This window comes from Sinohyriopsis cumingii, chromosome 17, assembly GCF_028554795.1.
Source record: "Sinohyriopsis cumingii isolate HCF-2022 chromosome 17, ASM2855479v2, whole genome shotgun sequence".
Classification (NCBI taxonomy): Eukaryota; Metazoa; Mollusca; class Bivalvia; order Unionida; family Unionidae; genus Sinohyriopsis; species Sinohyriopsis cumingii.
The window spans coordinates 115,178,716-115,196,302 of NC_142977.1; the positions used below are offsets into that span (position 1 = coordinate 115,178,716).

General features: G+C 34.5%; 1 protein-coding gene across 2 annotated transcripts in view; it reads left to right on the top strand.

The window, feature by feature from the left end:
* Positions 1–17,386, top strand: part of LOC149779708 (RNA-binding region-containing protein 3-like) — a 69,267-nt gene extending 51,881 nt beyond the window's left edge. Inside the window, exons 13-16 of one of the 2 annotated variants that reach the window (XR_016415700.1) lie at positions 6,842–6,900; positions 10,047–10,179; positions 11,853–12,017; positions 12,072–17,386. Coding sequence is in view for 1 of the 2 variants with exons in the window: in XM_089940560.1 (XP_089796686.1) it covers positions 6,842–6,900; positions 10,047–10,179; positions 11,853–11,903 (243 nt within the window). In the remaining variant the exon portion in view is untranslated. Of the gene's footprint in view, positions 1–6,841; positions 6,901–10,046; positions 10,180–11,852 lie in introns of both variants that reach the window. The other variant, XM_089940560.1, reaches the window with a different exon arrangement.
* The last annotated feature ends 201 nt before the right edge of the window (positions 17,387–17,587 follow it).

The window sequence follows — 17,587 nt, forward strand, 5'->3', positions numbered from 1 at the left end:
TATAGGCTGTCACACTGCAGACATCATAGCAATATGACTGAATTTTTTTTAAAGCTACATTAAAAATTCCAGATCCAAATCATTGCAGAGTTATGTCCCTTTGAGCATTATGTTCACTGCAGCCTCAAACATAATACATCCTAGTATTTATATATGACTTATACCAATAAGGCACTGATTAGGTGACAGCTTGGTCACATAACTGGGTAAGATGTCACATTTAAGTTCAAGGACATGTAAAGAAAGATGTCCACTGAAAAGGGACCCACTAAATGTAACTTGAGAAAATTGTAAAAAAGCTCTTGTTTGCAAAGATTATAATGGTAGAAAGAAAATGGCTGTCACTCTGACTAATGTGTTTTGTGATTTTCTGTTTATATTTGTTTTTTATGCATAACTTCTTTCATCACCAGAATGTGTTGTTTGGGTTAACATGACCATAATTTGTATTGATTTAGCACAGTAAAAGAGCACACAATGTTTTGGATTCTTGTAAAACATAGAAATAGTGACTGAAGATTTTGAATGTGTTTCAGAGTCACTTTGCAACAATTTTGATTGTGTCCAAAGAAGTTAATATTTTTTATCATGTGATAAATAGTTAATCACATGACTATGGTGTTATTTATGTTAATATACCCATATCATAATATAGCCATATTGCGATTTTTATACATATAGCATGTGTAATAACATCTGATGCTTTTGCAGATGAATTCATAACATCATGCTAAGGAATCAAATAACAACCAAGGTACCCAAATATATTTCAAAGTTATTTCACTACACTAATTTGTGGCAAGCCGCAAATTGTGTTTAGTATGCCATAGCAAATGGCATCTCCTGTCCAATGTGCCATAGCAAGTGGCATCTCCTGTCCAACGTGCCATAGCAAGCATCATTTCCTGTTCAGTGTGCCATAGCAAGCATCATTTCCTGTTCAGTGTGCCATAGCAAGCATCATTTCCTGTTCAGTGTGCCATAGCAAGCATCATTTCCTGTTCAGTGTGCCATAGCAAGCATCATTTCCTGTTCAGTGTGCCACAGATTAGCCTTGTCAGCTGCTCATGGCCTCACAGAAACCAAATCAGTCATGGTCATGGTCATCTTCAAACTCAAAATGAGAGTGATGTAAAAATGAGGAGCATTGGTTATGCTGCTCAGCAATGAGCATAATGTTATAGCTGTGCACTGTTAGGTACTCACTGATTTGCACTGTTAGGTACTCACTGATTTGCACTGTTAGGTACTCACTGATTTATGCCAAGACTGATTGGCTAAAGGGTAACAGCATAATTCTCTCCAATATTTTGAGATGATTCCATCATTTTAAAGATGGTCATGAGTCCATGGAAGATAATCCGTGTTCTGGAGGACTATTGTATGTGATCATTGAGAGAGGGAGTGGCTGCTTCGAAGAAGGAAACTGATTAGGATACTCATTATTCAGTTGAATATATTACTATTCTCTCAGACATTAATTCATCAGTTGCTAGTAATATATTCACAAGTAATTTGAAGCTCAGAAATGTTTGTGTCAGATGGGTCCGTCCTTTGTAGCTGGCTGATCAAAAGAGAATCAGATTGAAATTACCAAGCATCTAGTGACCAAAAAAGGAAAGTTATGGCCAGAGATGTCTGAATGAGATTGTCACAGGTGATGACAGACGGATTTATGTTTTGGGTTTTTTCAGTCCAATTCAAAAGAAAATAATAATGTCTGGATTGAAGAAGATGAGCTGAGATCACAAATCACGTGACATAGTCAGACTGTCATAAGGGTTCTGTACACATTATTTTTTATATATAAGAAAACCTGGTCATCAAGGTACCTGTGTCTGTGTCTGCCAGTGTCAGTGGACACTGTTATATCTCCAAAGTGATGCTAAAAGTTATGGAACACTACTGAACCACCCACCCACCTCTTCACCTGTACCCAATGTATCAACTTCTTTCATGACAACACACATAAATCTGCCATCTTCAAGGAGCATCATGCTTTGACACATCCTTTACATGGCCCTGATTTATCTTCAACACATCAAAAAATGAATATAATACAGACCTTGACACATCCTTTACATGGCTCTGATTTAGCTTCAACACATCAAAAAATGAATATAATACAGACCTTGACACATCCTTTACATGGCTCTGATTTAGCTTCAACACATCAAAAAGGTAATATAATATAGACCTTGACACATCCTTTACATGGCCCTGATTTATCTTCAACACATCAAAAACTGAATATAATATAGATCTTGACACATCCTTTACATGGCCCTGATTTATCTTCAACACATCAGAAAATGAATATAATATAGACCTTGACACATCCTTTACATGGCCCTGATTTAGCTTCAACACATTATAAAATGAATATAATACAGACCTTGACACTTCCTTTACATATCCCTGATTTAGCTTCAACACATCAAAAAGGTAACATAATATAGACCTTGACACATCCTTTACATGGCCCTGATTTATCTTCAACACATCAAAAAGGGAATATAATATAGATCTTGACACATCCTTTACATGGCCCTGATTTAGCTTCAACACATCAAAAAATGAATATAATACAGACCTTGACACATCCTTTACATGGCCCTGATTTATCTTCAACACACCAAAAAGGGAATATAATACAGACCTTGACACATCCTTTACATGGCCCTGATTTATCTTCAACACACCAAAAAGGGAATATAATACAGACCTTGACACATCCTTTACATGGCCCTGATTTATCTTCAACACACCAAAAAGGGAATATAATACAGACCTTGACACATCTTTTACATGGCCCTGATTTATCTTCAACACACCAAAAAGGGAATATAATACAGACCTTGACACATCCTTTACATGGCCCTGATTTATCTTCAACACACCAAAAAGGGAATATAATACAGACCTTGACACATCCTTTACATGGCTCTGATTTATATTCAACACACCAAAAAGGGAATATAATACAGACCTTGACACATCCTTTACATGGCCCTGATTTATCTTCAACACATCAAAAAATGAATATAATACAGACCTTGACACATCCTTTACATGGCCCTGATTTATCTTCAACACATCAAAAAATGAATATAATACAGACCTTGACACATCCTTTACATGGCCCTGATTTATCTTCAACACATCAAAAAGGGAATATAATATAGACCTTGACACATCCTTACATGGCCCTGATTTATCTTCAACACATCAAAAAGGGAATATAATATAGACCTTGACACATCCTTTACATGGCCCTAATTTATCTTCAACACATCAGAAAAGGGAATATAATACAGACTTTGACACATCCTTTACATGGCCCTGATTTATCTTCAACACATCAAAAAGGGAATATAAGAAAGACCTTGACACATCCTTACATGGCCCTGATTTATCTTCAACGCATCAAAAAATGAATATAATATAGACCTAGACACATCCTTACATGGCCGTGATTTATCTTCAACACATAAAAAAATGAATATAATATAGATCTTGACACATCCTTACATGGCCCTGATTTAGCGTCAACACATCAAAAAGGGAATATAATACAGACCTTGACACATCCTTTACATGGCCCTGATTTATCTTCAACACATCAAAAAATGAATATAATATAGATCTTGACACATCCTTTACATGGCCCTGATTTATCTTCAACACATCAAAAAGGGAATATAATACAGACCTTGACACATCCTTACATGGCCCTGATTTAGCTTCAGCACATCAAAAAGGGAATATAATACAGACCTTGACACATCCTTTACATGGCCCTGATTTAGCTTCAACACATCAAAAAATGAATATAATATAGATCTTGACACATCCTTTACAAGGCCCAGATTTATCTTCAACACATCAAAAAATGAATATAATACAGACCTTGACACATCCTTACATGGCCCTGATTTAGCTTCAACACATCAAAAAGGGAATATAATATAGACCTTGACACATCCTTTACATGGCCCTGATTTTGCTTCAACACATCAAAAAGGGAATATAATATAGACCTTGACACATCGTTTACATGGCCCTGATTTATCTTCAAGACATCAAAAAGGGAATATAATACAGACCTTGACACATCCTTTACATGGCCCTGATTTAGCTTCAACACCTCAAAAAATGAATATAATATAGACCTTGACACATCCTTTACATGGCTCTGATTTATATTCAACACACCAAAAAGGGAATATAATACAGACCTTGACACATCCTTACATGGCCCTGATTTATCGTCAACACATCAAAAAGGGAATATAATACAGACCTTGACACATCCTTTACATGGCCCTGATTTAGCTTCAACACCTCAAAAAATGAATATAATATAGACCTTGACACATCCTTTACATGGCTCTGATTTATATTCAACACACCAAAAAGGGAATATAATACAGACCTTGACACATCCTTTACATGGCTCTGATTTAGCTTCAACACGTCGAAAAGGGAATATAATACAGACCTTGACACATCCTTACATGGCCCTGATTTATCTTCAACACATCAAAAAGGGAATATAATACAGACCTTGACACATCCTTTACATGGCTCTGATTTATCTTCAACACACCAAAAAGGGAATATAATACAGACCTTGACACATCCTTTACATGGCTCTGATTTAGCTTCAACACACCAAAAAGGGAATATAATACAGACCTTGACACATCCTTTACATGGCTCTGATTTATCTTCAACACACCAAAAAATGAATATAATACAGACCTTGACACATCCTTTACATGGCCCTGAGTTAGTCCAACACATCAAAAAAATGAATATAATATAGACCTTGACACATCCTTTATATGGCCCTGATTTAGCTTCAACACATCAGAAAGGAAATACAATACAACCTTAATGATTGGATAATCAGACTGAGAAAGTATGTAGAGGTGTCTGTGGGTTGTTTTGAGTGGATACACTGATATACTTTTCACTCAGTAAAGATCTTTGATGTTTGGCATAATAATATTTAGAACTTGTTAAATACACCTTATAGCATACATACAGATATATATTTATATTTTCATTGCTTCAGTTTTCATATGAAACACAACCTGTGCATATACTGGCCTTTATATTACTTGAATTTATTTATTTATTTATTTATTTGGACAAATTTAACTGGCAGTTAAAACTTCACAAATTCAAAAAGAAGAGCAGCACACAAAACAGTTATTGACAGGCCAATAGACGTCCACAGGGTTTATTAATAAACCCCTTTATTGTATAAAATGTACTAAATAAGACTGTCGTTACATATACACACACATATACACTAGTTTACTAGGTAAGTATTGATGAAACCCTTAAATATGGACTATTTTCACCTGTTCAGGTTTGTTATGAAATGTACAAAAGAAATATACTGATGCCTTTGTAAACTCTTCCAAGTGTGTATGTGTGAGAATGGGAGAACAAGAGAGATATAGGAGGAAAGAATGGCAGGGATAGTTACAGAATTGAAAACAGGTGATATCCTAAAAACAGACACACAAAGAATTGATAACTGAAGTTATACTTGCATGTTTTAATTGAGTCTCTAAAAGTGTATAAGATACAGAGAACATGCCATGAATAATAATAATGTTTTGCCCTGTTAACCATTTGTTGGAACTTGAAGTAAAAGAATGTTTTTGTTATTTTGTATGGACAAAATTCCACATACAGCTACCTAGTTTACTGCATACAAAATAGGTGTATTATGAGAAATGAAAATGTAATGTAAGTTTGAAGGAGAAAAGGAAAATAAAACACAAACAAAAATAAAAAGAATCATCACTTTCTTTAAATGAGTAAAATAGGAAAACATGCAATCTATTTCATCTGAGATATATTACAAAACAATCGTGTCTCAGTAAGAAAAATATTTGGGAAAAAATAGAAATACAGTGGTGGGACTTGAACACCCATTGTACAATCAAACATGCCTTGAAATAAAATGTCTCAACACTGACAACAACTTAACATGTATATAATGTATGGTATTAATAACAATACTGTTTTGGGAGGTTAATGTTCTATACCAACAGTAAACCTTCAGCTATACACAGCATTTGTTCTTTTCATCTCTTTCATTATGTACAGTTCCATTGATAGATTGTTTCATTATATACCTACATGTGAAATATAGAGACTTAATGGTGCAATAATTTTCATATAGTTTTCCTTTCTATATTTTTACATGTAAAAATATAAGATTTTCTATTCATGCCATGCAACACTTGATTGTTTGTGCCTACAAAAGTTGTACTTGCACAAATAAAAACAAGTATTTTTTGAGCTAGAAGAAACAAATATAAACTACCTAACATTTCAGATATGGAAATTATTCTTCGATAAAGAAATTTGACCAGACACCATTTTTTATAACATCAATAGCAATTTTAAGTTTTTGAAATGCTAATAACCTTTTTACCATGGTTTATTTAAAATCAGATACTTCTTGGAAATTTTTTTATATATGTTTGGGCCAAAAAGATGCCATATAGTACGTACCCTTCGTTAGAAATGTATTCAGATGTAAGATTGTGTTTATTTTATGATAATGAGCCCCATCTTTTGTGAGTGAAATTACTGATATTAGTATTTTTTATCTTTTGCATGCCTTGACTTGGAATACAGTGCTACAGTTTCCTGCCAATAAAAACATACCTAGACATACCTTAATTACATGACTTAAGGTTTTATACATGTCTTAAGGTTTTATACATGTCTTAAGCATTTATACAGTTTTATACATGTCTTAAGGTTTTATACAGTTTTATACATGTCTTAAGGTTTTATACATGTCTTTCAGGATCTGGTGAATGTATTTGGATTTTATGTCGACTGGAACAAGGAAATTGACACAATGATGTAAGTCAGCCATAATGGTGTAAGTCAGCCATAATGATGTAAGTCAGCCATAATGGTGTAAGTCAGCCATAATGATGTAAGTCAGCCATAATGGTGTAAGTCAGCCATAATGATGTAAGTCAGCCATAATGGTTTAAGTAAGCCATAATGATGTAAGTCAGCCATAATGGTGTAAGTCAGCCATAATGATGTAAGTCAGCCATAATGGTGTAAGTCAGCCATAATGGTGTAAGTCAGCCATAATGGTGTAAGTCAGCCATAATGGTGTAAGTCAGCCATAATGGTGTAAGTCAGCCATAATGATGTAAGTCAGCCATAATGGTATAAGTCAGCCATAATGGTGTAAGTCAGCCATAATGATGTAAGTCAGCCATAATGGTTTAAGTAAGCCATAATGATGTAAGTCAGCCATAATGGTGTAAGTCAGCCATAATGGTGTAAGTCAGCCATAATGATGTAAGTCAGCCATAATGGCGTAAGTCAGCCATAATGATGTAAGTCAGCCATAATGATGTAAGTCAGCCATAATGATGTAAGTCAGCCATAATGGTGTAAGTCAGCCATAATGGTGTAAGTCAGCCATAATGATGTAAGTCAGCCATAATGGTGTAAGTCAGCCATAATGGTGTAAGTCAGCCATAATGATGTAAGTCAGCCATAATGGTGTAAGTCAGCCATAATGGTGGAGTAGTGTCATATGTACTCATTTAAAAGACATCCAACTACAAACTGTACAGACCCTGATCTGCTTTTGCATAATGCACCAGCAGATCTGAGTTTTATGCAGTTTGATAGGAAAAATCAGTAGAACAAACAACATTGACCCTTATCTGCTTTCGCTTAATGCACCAGCAGACCTGGGTTTTGCGCAGTTTGATAGGAGTAATCAGTAGAACAAGCAAATAGACCCTGATCTGCTTTTGCATAATGCACCAGCAGACCTGGGTTTTGCCAAATTTGATAGGAGTAATCAGTAGAACAAACTACATAGACCCTGATCTGCTTTTGCATAATGCACCAGCATACCTGGGTTTTGCCAGATTTGATAAGAGTAATCAGTAGAACAAACAAATAGACCCTGATCTGCTTTTGCATAATGCACCATCAGGTCAAGGTTTCATGCAGTTTGATAGTAGTAATCAGTAGAACAAATAAATAGACCCTGATCTGCTTTTGCATAATGCACCATCAGGTCTGGGTTTCATGCAGTTTGATAGTAGTAATCAGTAGAACAAACAAATTGACCCTGATCTGATTTTGCATGATGCACCATCAGGTCTGGGTTTCGTGCAGTTTGATAGGAGTAATTAGTAGAACGAGCAAATAGACCCTGATCTGCTTTTGCATGATGCACCAGCAGGTCTGGGTTTCATGCAGTTTGACAGTAGTAATCAGTAGAACAAACAAATAGACCCTGATCTGTTTTTGCATGATGCACCAGCAGGTCTGGGTTTTGTGCAGTTTGATAGTAGTAATCAGTAGAACAAAAAACATAGACCCTGTCATGCAGCACATTATGGTGTGGCAGATCATATTTCTGGTTTGCAGTGTGACTCAACTTATAAGCAATTATATACAGTATCTTCACATTATTTAATTGTTTGTATCATTACATAGGTGATGGAGATTTTTAAACTTAAGAAATTTAGTTCGAATTTAAAAATTTTTTAAAAATGTTACTAAGACTGGCAAGTCATATGCAAAATAAAAAAGTACAAGATAATATACAAAACATTATGATAAAATTACCATTGGTACATACATACACATGTACATAAGAAAATTGGCATCTTAGGTTTGCTTACCAGCTCATCTCATGGTATCAGTCATCTCATGGTATCAGTCATCTCATGGTATCAGTAATATAAATTCTGTCAAAATTGGACACAAAGAAGCAAAATTTCTAAAAATGTTTTACTAGATTTTGTCAAATACAAATACTTAAGTTCTTACTAATACACTAACTTAGGAGAAATTGTATTTTCCAGAAATATTTATATTTGCTTGACATGTCCGAAAGGTCTGATTTTTTTTCTTTACTGACAACCATTTTGTCAAACATTGTGAGTTTTTAAAAAGAGAAATGTACTTCAGCTGGAAAATACTTTAAATGTAATTTATACAGGAGGTTAAGGAGATTGGCTTCAAATAAACATTTGAATAGATGTGGACAACTCTAATCGAGTTTGGGAGTAAATCATTTGATTGCATGGATAAAGAGTAATTTTGTAAAAACAATTGGCGTTCTTCTCTTAAGGACAGGGAAAAATATTAATTGGAAATTTCATTTACTGCAGAGTAAATACTGGGAATACAATGTTTATTATAATAGCAAATCTCTACACCCCCACAATGAATGCTCAACAACAGGCCTGCTTATATACATGTAACTTTAGCATTACAATAAAAACTGGGTTGTGTATATGAGAGTAGTTTGGAGCTGCTGTCTGCACTTTGGACTCCAAAATAGAAAGGATTAAGATGGGGGAAGGGGGAGGGGTGATGAGACAATGACTAAAAGTGTTCCTATAACAATACAAAACATTTTGCCACCTTTTAAACAAAACTCTTTATTATGTCACTAAAGCTTTCTAGTACTTCAGTGAATAGATTTTAAAGTATTGCAAAATTTTGGGAATCATACCACAATCATGCTATATGCAAATTCAGGCTACATCAAAGCATGTTATGGTAGGGTATATTACTAAGGACCATACACAAACAGCCTGTTTAGTTTTTGACTTATTATTACTGTTAATGAAGACTGTCCAGATTTTCCTGAAAATGTCATTGGTGATAAACAGTTTCAGATTTGATTCTTGTAGAAAGTGACTCATACACATACACCAAATTACACTTAATTATATATACACATGTGATTGGCGATCTTATTTTTCAGTCTCTTTAAATTACACACGATTGTGTCAGTACATGTCATTGGCAATCTTGGTTTTTAGTCTCTTATATTCCATGACGTTTCCACATCATAAAATAGGTAAAGTCAAAATGAATACAGTTGACTGGCTTCTTATGACGTGACTGATTGAAATGACACTTTGGAGGTAATTTTTTTGCTTTTGGTAGCACTACCTGGTGATAAAATTTATTTTACAGCATCGCAGTATTAGTGTACTCCTTATTTGTAGGTTTGACATTCGGCTGATGAAAGAAGGACGAATGAAGGGTCAGGCCTTTATTACACTGCCCAGTGAAGATGCAGCTAAAAAAGCACTTCGAGACACAAATGGTTTTGTCCTCAATAGCAAACCTATGGTAGTTGTATCCTTTTACTGTGTAATTAATTACTGCAGCATGTCAATCAGTTTTACTTAGTACCTATACTTATACATCCCCAAAGTCATGTGATTCTTTATAAGTATCTTAAGTCAGGTGATTGATTATTAGTACCTGTATCTACTTGACAGGTGATTCTTTACTTAATACCTCTAACTACATACATATCCCCTAAGTCAGGTGACTGATTATTAGCAACTATATCTACTTGATATCCCCAAAGTCATGTGATTCTTTATTTGCTTATATATTGCCTAAGTCAGGTGATTGATTATTAGTGCCTGTATCTACTTGATATCCCCAAAGTCATGCGATTCTTTACTTAATACCTCTAACTACTTATATATCCCCAAAGTCAGGTGATTTTTTACTTAATACCTCTAACTACTTATATATCCCCAAAGTCAGGTGATTTTTTTACTTAATACCTCTAACTACTTATATATCCCCAAAGTCAGGTGATATTTTAGTTAATACCTCTAACTACTTATATATCCCAAAAGTCAGGTGATTTTTTTCACTACATGTTTGTCATGCATGTTCTTAAGTTTTGCATGTTTACTTCTTAGTCATTTTTTTCTTCTGTTAGTGTTTTACATAATTTAGATTCTACTATTAGAAAACTTACATTTTCTGTATACTTTAGTGAAGAGATCTATCTGTCTGTCCATCCATCACACCATCCACCTATCCATAACAACATGTCTTCTTTAATTCTTGGTAGAAATTCGCTAAACGTTCATATAGGTTGCCCATGGGGTGACAGTCTGAGAAAAGGGTATGTTTCCACTCCACCTCTAGGGTTCCTGAGAAGGGAACAAAGGTGACAGACATAGAACATTGAAGTTATACTGACATTTTCTGAATATCTTTTAAACAAACTTCATTTATGTATTTGTAGTTGGAGAACAAATAACATGTATGTTTACAAACCTCAGGTCACATCAGGGTAGGGTGGGGTTGAAGATATAATAAATTGCATGGGAATTCGAAAGGTGAGTTAGATATAAAAATTTCTTGTGGCAGTGGGGTTAACAGTGTTGATTGTGTCAGAGGTAAGATTCTGCATGATTTTTTTTTTAAAGTTTGAAAGTCATAATCTCCTAGACTGTTTACAGCTTTCAGTGGAAACTTAAGAGATAATGGTACAGTATCCAAAGTTTGAAGACAGATATGTTAGGTTTTAGGAGTGAAATGATTCACCTGTGCCATGTATGATACATGTCTCTATTACACAACCTACAGTATGATGCACATCAAAACAAATTTTAAAAAAATAAAAAGGTAGATGGCTAATAATTATTTATAGGTGCTGAAGACTAAAATTAACTTCTGTAAGGTAAATATCACATCGGTTTTCAACATTGTTTATCATTTTTAAAAAATCATTGATGCATTGATCTTGCCTGCTTAAACAGGAGGTTGTGTCATCCTAATTGTATTTACATGTAAGACATAGCATAATGTGAAACTCAAAGTATAAACAAATATTATTTCCATATTTTTTCCACAGTACATGAAAGATTGTAGGCAGATGTTTCTGTCATAGATTCCCACTCTTATTCAAGAGTGTGACAGTGCACACCTGCCCTTACTTTGAAGAACATTTTGCCTGTTTCTTATGTAATGCTCTGTTTGTATCCTTAACTTGTATCAAGCAATTTGCACGATCAGCAAAAGCCAAAGATCCAGTGGAAAAGAAAACGTAGACGACAGTTACCAAAGAAATCAGTTTCTAAGGAAATTACAGATAACAATGACCATGAAAGAAAGTCCCTTTGGCTTTTGGTTTGAAGTACCATCTGCCATGTTTGCTGTCCAAGGTGTTTTACAGCTAGGTCAAAGAGATAACAGTTTTGCTGTATTTGCTGTCCAAGGAGTTTTACAGCTAGGTCAAAGAGATAACAGTTTTGCTGTATTTGCTGTCCAAGGAGTTTTTAACTTGCTGAAGTGAAAGAATATGTATCAAATGGACATTTAATTTATAATAGTGGAAGCAAAAGGAAATAAATTTGTTATTTTGACAGTATGATAGCAAGTTGACCTAATGTTTAATTTGTAGTAATCTTATTGAAACAAAAAGTATATGGAACATACAGAACAGAGATGGTAAGTTGAATGCATATAGTGTGCAGAACTGGATCATGCTTCAAGGAAAGACAAGTTCTAAAAATGTGGGACATTGCAATTGCCACAGATTGTGACTATATAACAAATAAGTTATACAGATTTTCTGAATAATAGTTTCTGTTCAGAAGCAAAGCTTTTATGAATCCTATGAATATTTTTTCAGCGCAGTTTAATATAACAGTTACCAGTGGTGTATGTTGATGTTATTGCTACCAATGTCAGCTTTTGTTGCGAGACTAATAGAACCTACTTGGAGAATTGGAAATTTCACTTGAAGGTTTATATTAAACGTTTACCTGGACGCTAACAAACTGAATTATGGTCAATATGTATGGTGTTATGCATGTACTGTGGAGTCTATGCAAAGTACATTTTGGTTTATCAACCTAACATTATCCCATAGAAATACTTTGGTCATGTTAATTTTGATCATCTTAAGTATTATATACACTGTGATGTTAATATCTTTTATATATCTGATTATCCTGTATAAAAAGTCAGCAGAGACAACTCTTCCCAGTATAGGTTGGTCATTATTTGTAAATGTCATGCTATCTTCATGGATGTGTATCAAATAAATTTCATCATAATGATTTATTGTAAACTTGCATCTCCCTATAAAAACATCTGTATCAGATCCATCTCTTTTATGAGTGAAAATTAATCAAAATAGAATGTTGTTCATTATCCAACTTTCATTCCATTACTACAAGTTAGTTCTTTGCTACTCTTCCCATGCTACAATGTAACCCCACTACAGCACAATGATCGTGGGTCCACTAATTGATGTGTTGTTAGAGCCAAACAAGCCAGCTGAAGAAAATGAAACATCTCTCACCCTATAATGGGGGAGGGAGTTAGAAGTGTGTGCAAAACTGTGTGCTTCGTTGGCACAGTTACCATCTTAAATCAATGCGCCTTATTAAATTAGAAATTAGTGAAGACATAGAGACTGCATCAGTATTATTGTACTTCATTCAGAGAGCAATTCATCAGTATATATACACATACATGTCTACTGTACAGCATGAATAGTTCAATATCAACAGTTTTACATTTCAACTGCTCTCATTGCATCCATAAGTGTGAATCCATAATAATTCCATCATAAATGTGTACACAGAAGCATAAGTATAGCTGCCAAGTGTTCTATTTTTCCATATTTGTCCCGTATTTTGAACCTGAATATGGGTGCATGTTTTTTGTGGAATAAAATGTTTTTTAATTGTAAAAAAAAGTAAAAAATCTTGCAATTTTCAGTTTAGAACGTGCACTCAGTTCCATTCTGATAGAAATGTATCACATGTATATAGGAATACAGTTCTACAATATGATTGGTTCATTCAAAATTGAGGCTACCATGCCTGTCTTTATCTGCCATTTCGGATTTTGCAAACATTTACCGCTGTCACTGTATCTCATCTTTGTAATATTCAACTTCTAATCATGTTGAATAGGAAAGAAGAATATTCAGAATTTTCTCTAGGAAAGACAAGAAAACAGAACTGGAAGGACAATTGTGCTGTCTTGTTTAGATTTGTGAAACCATCTAGTAAAGGAGAAAACTTTACATTTTGCAAATTGTGCAGTGTGATTTTGCTATTGGGCTTATAGGTGCCCATGAAATACAAGAGCATGAAAAAGCTAATAAACATAAGCTTGTTGTTTCATCATACACAACTCAGCCTGAACTCACAATGTATATAAATACCAGAGAGAGAGAGAGAACCTTGATGTAATTCGATCAAATTTTTGGTTAATATTTTTCTTTTAGAAATGAACCTTCCTATTTCAGTTACTAGTGTTGCTGGCGATTTATTTCGCACACGTTTCCAGACAGTAATATCACAAAGAATTACTTGTATGCTAGAACAAAAACAGTTCACTAAGAAAATCACAGAATTGAGATCATCAATGAAAGTTGGTACATTAGAGTCAATAATGATTGAGAAAAAAACAAGGTGTGGAAAAGGCTCTTATAAACAGTCTGGAACATGGTTCCCGTCCAGAAGGTAAAAGTGTGCAACACGTGCATTTTGGACATTAAATAATTATGTAAGGCACTGTTGTATATAGTTGTATATGTTGTAAATATTTACATATGCATTAAAATTGTAAAAATCAGTATTTGTATTATAAGCAGTATTTTTGTACTTGGGGCTTGGGAGCTAATCATAAGATTTAGTCTTTTTGTCATTGATCATGTATCTGAATTCACTGCAAGACTGGGGTAGGGGTGGAGCTAGGCAATAATGCTTGCTAGGTCCAATTGAATCCTAATATTTAAGGTCTTTCTAATTCATTAACGCAAACATATGAAACAGTTCTTTTCGCAAACACCATTCATATTTGCTGGACATACCCAAAGGGTCTGATTTCTGACCAACAATAAAGCACATAAATTGGGAGTTTTTAAAAAGTAACTTGTATTCAGCTTTGAAAAGTACATGTACTTGAACTGAAAATTAGTACTGGAGGTCATAGGTATTAACCTGATAATATTCTTGCATGAGAATTCTACAGGACTGTATACATGTAAACTGCCTGAATCTACTTGGAATTATACCATTAAATTGTATGAGCACAGATGGAGTTGAATGAAAAAATAGTTGAGTAGTTCTCTACAGGACAGAGGAAAACATAAAATAAATTCATGGAAACTTCTCTTTATAACTATAACTTTGCCTCACTGCAGAACAAAAGCAGGGTGTACACTGTTTGATTATATTGACCACCCCTACAACTCAAATGGGTTTGCCCAATCACTGTTAACACTGGAATTACAGTTTCATGTGTACATGAAAATGATCTGAAGTTAGAAATTCCAAAGGTTTAAGATGTTGGGTTTGGGGATGGGTTGTTTTACGTGTGTCTGGCAATGACCAAATGGGTTGTTTTACATGTGTTTGGCAATGACCAAATGGGTTGTTTTACGTGTGTTTGGCAATGACCAAATCCTCTACTGATAATTTTGGGCAATGCGTCGTTTCAACGAGTGTTTCTCATAGTTGATCGAGCAGGCATTGATAGACTTGTTTATCCTTAAAATGGTAGGTAAATTAATTGATTTATAAGTTCAGGTTAGAAACTTCGTTAAATCATTTGCTTTACTTGGGAACACTTAAATCTTGAAGCTAACTGCTTTTGTTCAACTCTGGACCTGATCCTACCCAGGGCTTCAAGATTCCTTTTAGCAGTATTTTTTTATACATTTTTGTATCCTGTTATCAATTATATATACCCGCTAATTATCATACACCTCTTTTGTATGACTGCAGCGATAATAAGTGTTACGGAATGATAGTATGATTTGTACATGGAATTCATGGTAGTGTTCAATGGATTGCATGACAATTGATAACAATTCAAAGCCAGGTGTGCATGTTGGTAGCTTAATGTGTTTTTAATCATTGTCCTATAACTTGAACAACATTTAGCAGTGATATTGACTTCTAGATGATTAAATTAATTGATTTATACATTTGGATGAGGGTGGCTGAGTGGTCTAAAGTGCTTTCCATTAGGGATCACTACCATCTCACCTCTGTCTGCGTGGGCTCGAGTCTCGGATTTGGCTAATATGGGTATGTGAGAAAGCTTGCAAGTAGCTTCTCGTGGGTTGGTGATTCTTTCTGGGGTTTTCCAGGTTTCTTTCTCTGCCATTTATACTGGCCGCCATGTATAGCCTATCATGTGCTGAAAAATAGCGTTAACCCAACAACAACAACAACAACATTTGGATGAAAATCTTTTCCTCTTTTGAGCGATAGTTACACACAGTATGCATTGAAGAAAACCATAAAGAGGATTTTGTTGTTGTTGTAGGGTTTAATGCAGTTTAATGAAAGCTACTGGCAAGCTTTCTCATGTATCCATGTTAGCCGAGCCTGAGACTCAAACCCACACAGACAGAGGTCAGATGGCAGTGATCCAGAATGGTAAGTGCTTTGACCACTCGGCCACTCAGGCTGCCCCATAAAGAGGACTTACTGGCTTTATTGTTCAGAGTTAAAAAAATAACAAGACTGACACTTATCAGGTTTTTAATAAGCTGAGGTGTTTCAAAAATAAGTAAAGCTCAAAGTGCAGTGATTGAATATTGACACATTTGAAAGGAATGTTCAGAAATAGAATTGTTTAACATGATTGTTCATATAATTTAGCTGCAGTCTCAAGACACTTTTTTCTTCAAGTGTTGTTGATGTTTTGGGCGTAATACCATTTTCAGGCTATGATAGACCATACATGGCAGACAAAGTTTATCTACTGGAGGAAGAACCAAAGATGAGTACAACACATTTAGCCAAATTATTAAATCAAATTCGTTTATTTTGGCACAGATCTTTGCAGTGCTTTGGTGACATTTTTGTACAGTTTTGTGAGAAATGCTATGACAGTATTATTATTTATATCTTGCGAAAAATGATAATTTTTTTGTACTTTGAAAAAATTATTTTATTGATGTACGAAAAAGTAAGTTAAATTTTTGGAGTCATGCCACGATCTTGTCATATCCAGATTCATGTTATAGTGAAGTGTTCTGCTGCAGGGTTTCATTGTACTTTGAGGATTCAAATGAAACTGCTGCAGGGTTTCATTGTACCTTGAGGATTCAAATGAAACTGCTGCATGGTTTCATTGTACTTTGAGGATTCAAATGAAACTGCTGCAGGGTTTCATTGTGCTTTGAGGATTCAAATGAAACTGCTGCAGGGTTTCATTGTACTTTGAGGATTCAAATGAAACTGCTGCATGGTTTCATTGTACTTTGAGGATTCAAATGAAACTGCTGCAGGGTTTCATTGTACTTTGAGGATTCAAATGAAACTGCTGCATGGTTTCATTGTACTTTGAGGATTCAAATGAAACTGCATATTCATCCCGAGCCATAGTTGGTCCCAAACGATCAAGACAGAAACTGTGGTCATCTTTAAAATCATGTTATAGCAATTACTTCTACATACATGTCAGCCATTTTGCATTTGGCATGATCATTACACTAGACTATATGGACTGTTCCATTTTCAATACATTAAAAAATAAAATAATCAAACAATACAAAGTTGTTTCTGTCATTTTTATTATCGTCTCTTTAATTCCACTGATACAAATTTGAGAGTATTCTTTAAAATGTAACAGCTGCGTGAGAACGGCATAAAAGTACTTTCCTTATTTGCTATTTATAGCAACTGTATATATGATCCATTTCCAAGCAGGCAAGGTTTTTCAAATGTTAAATTTCCCTTACAGATTCATTTTATTG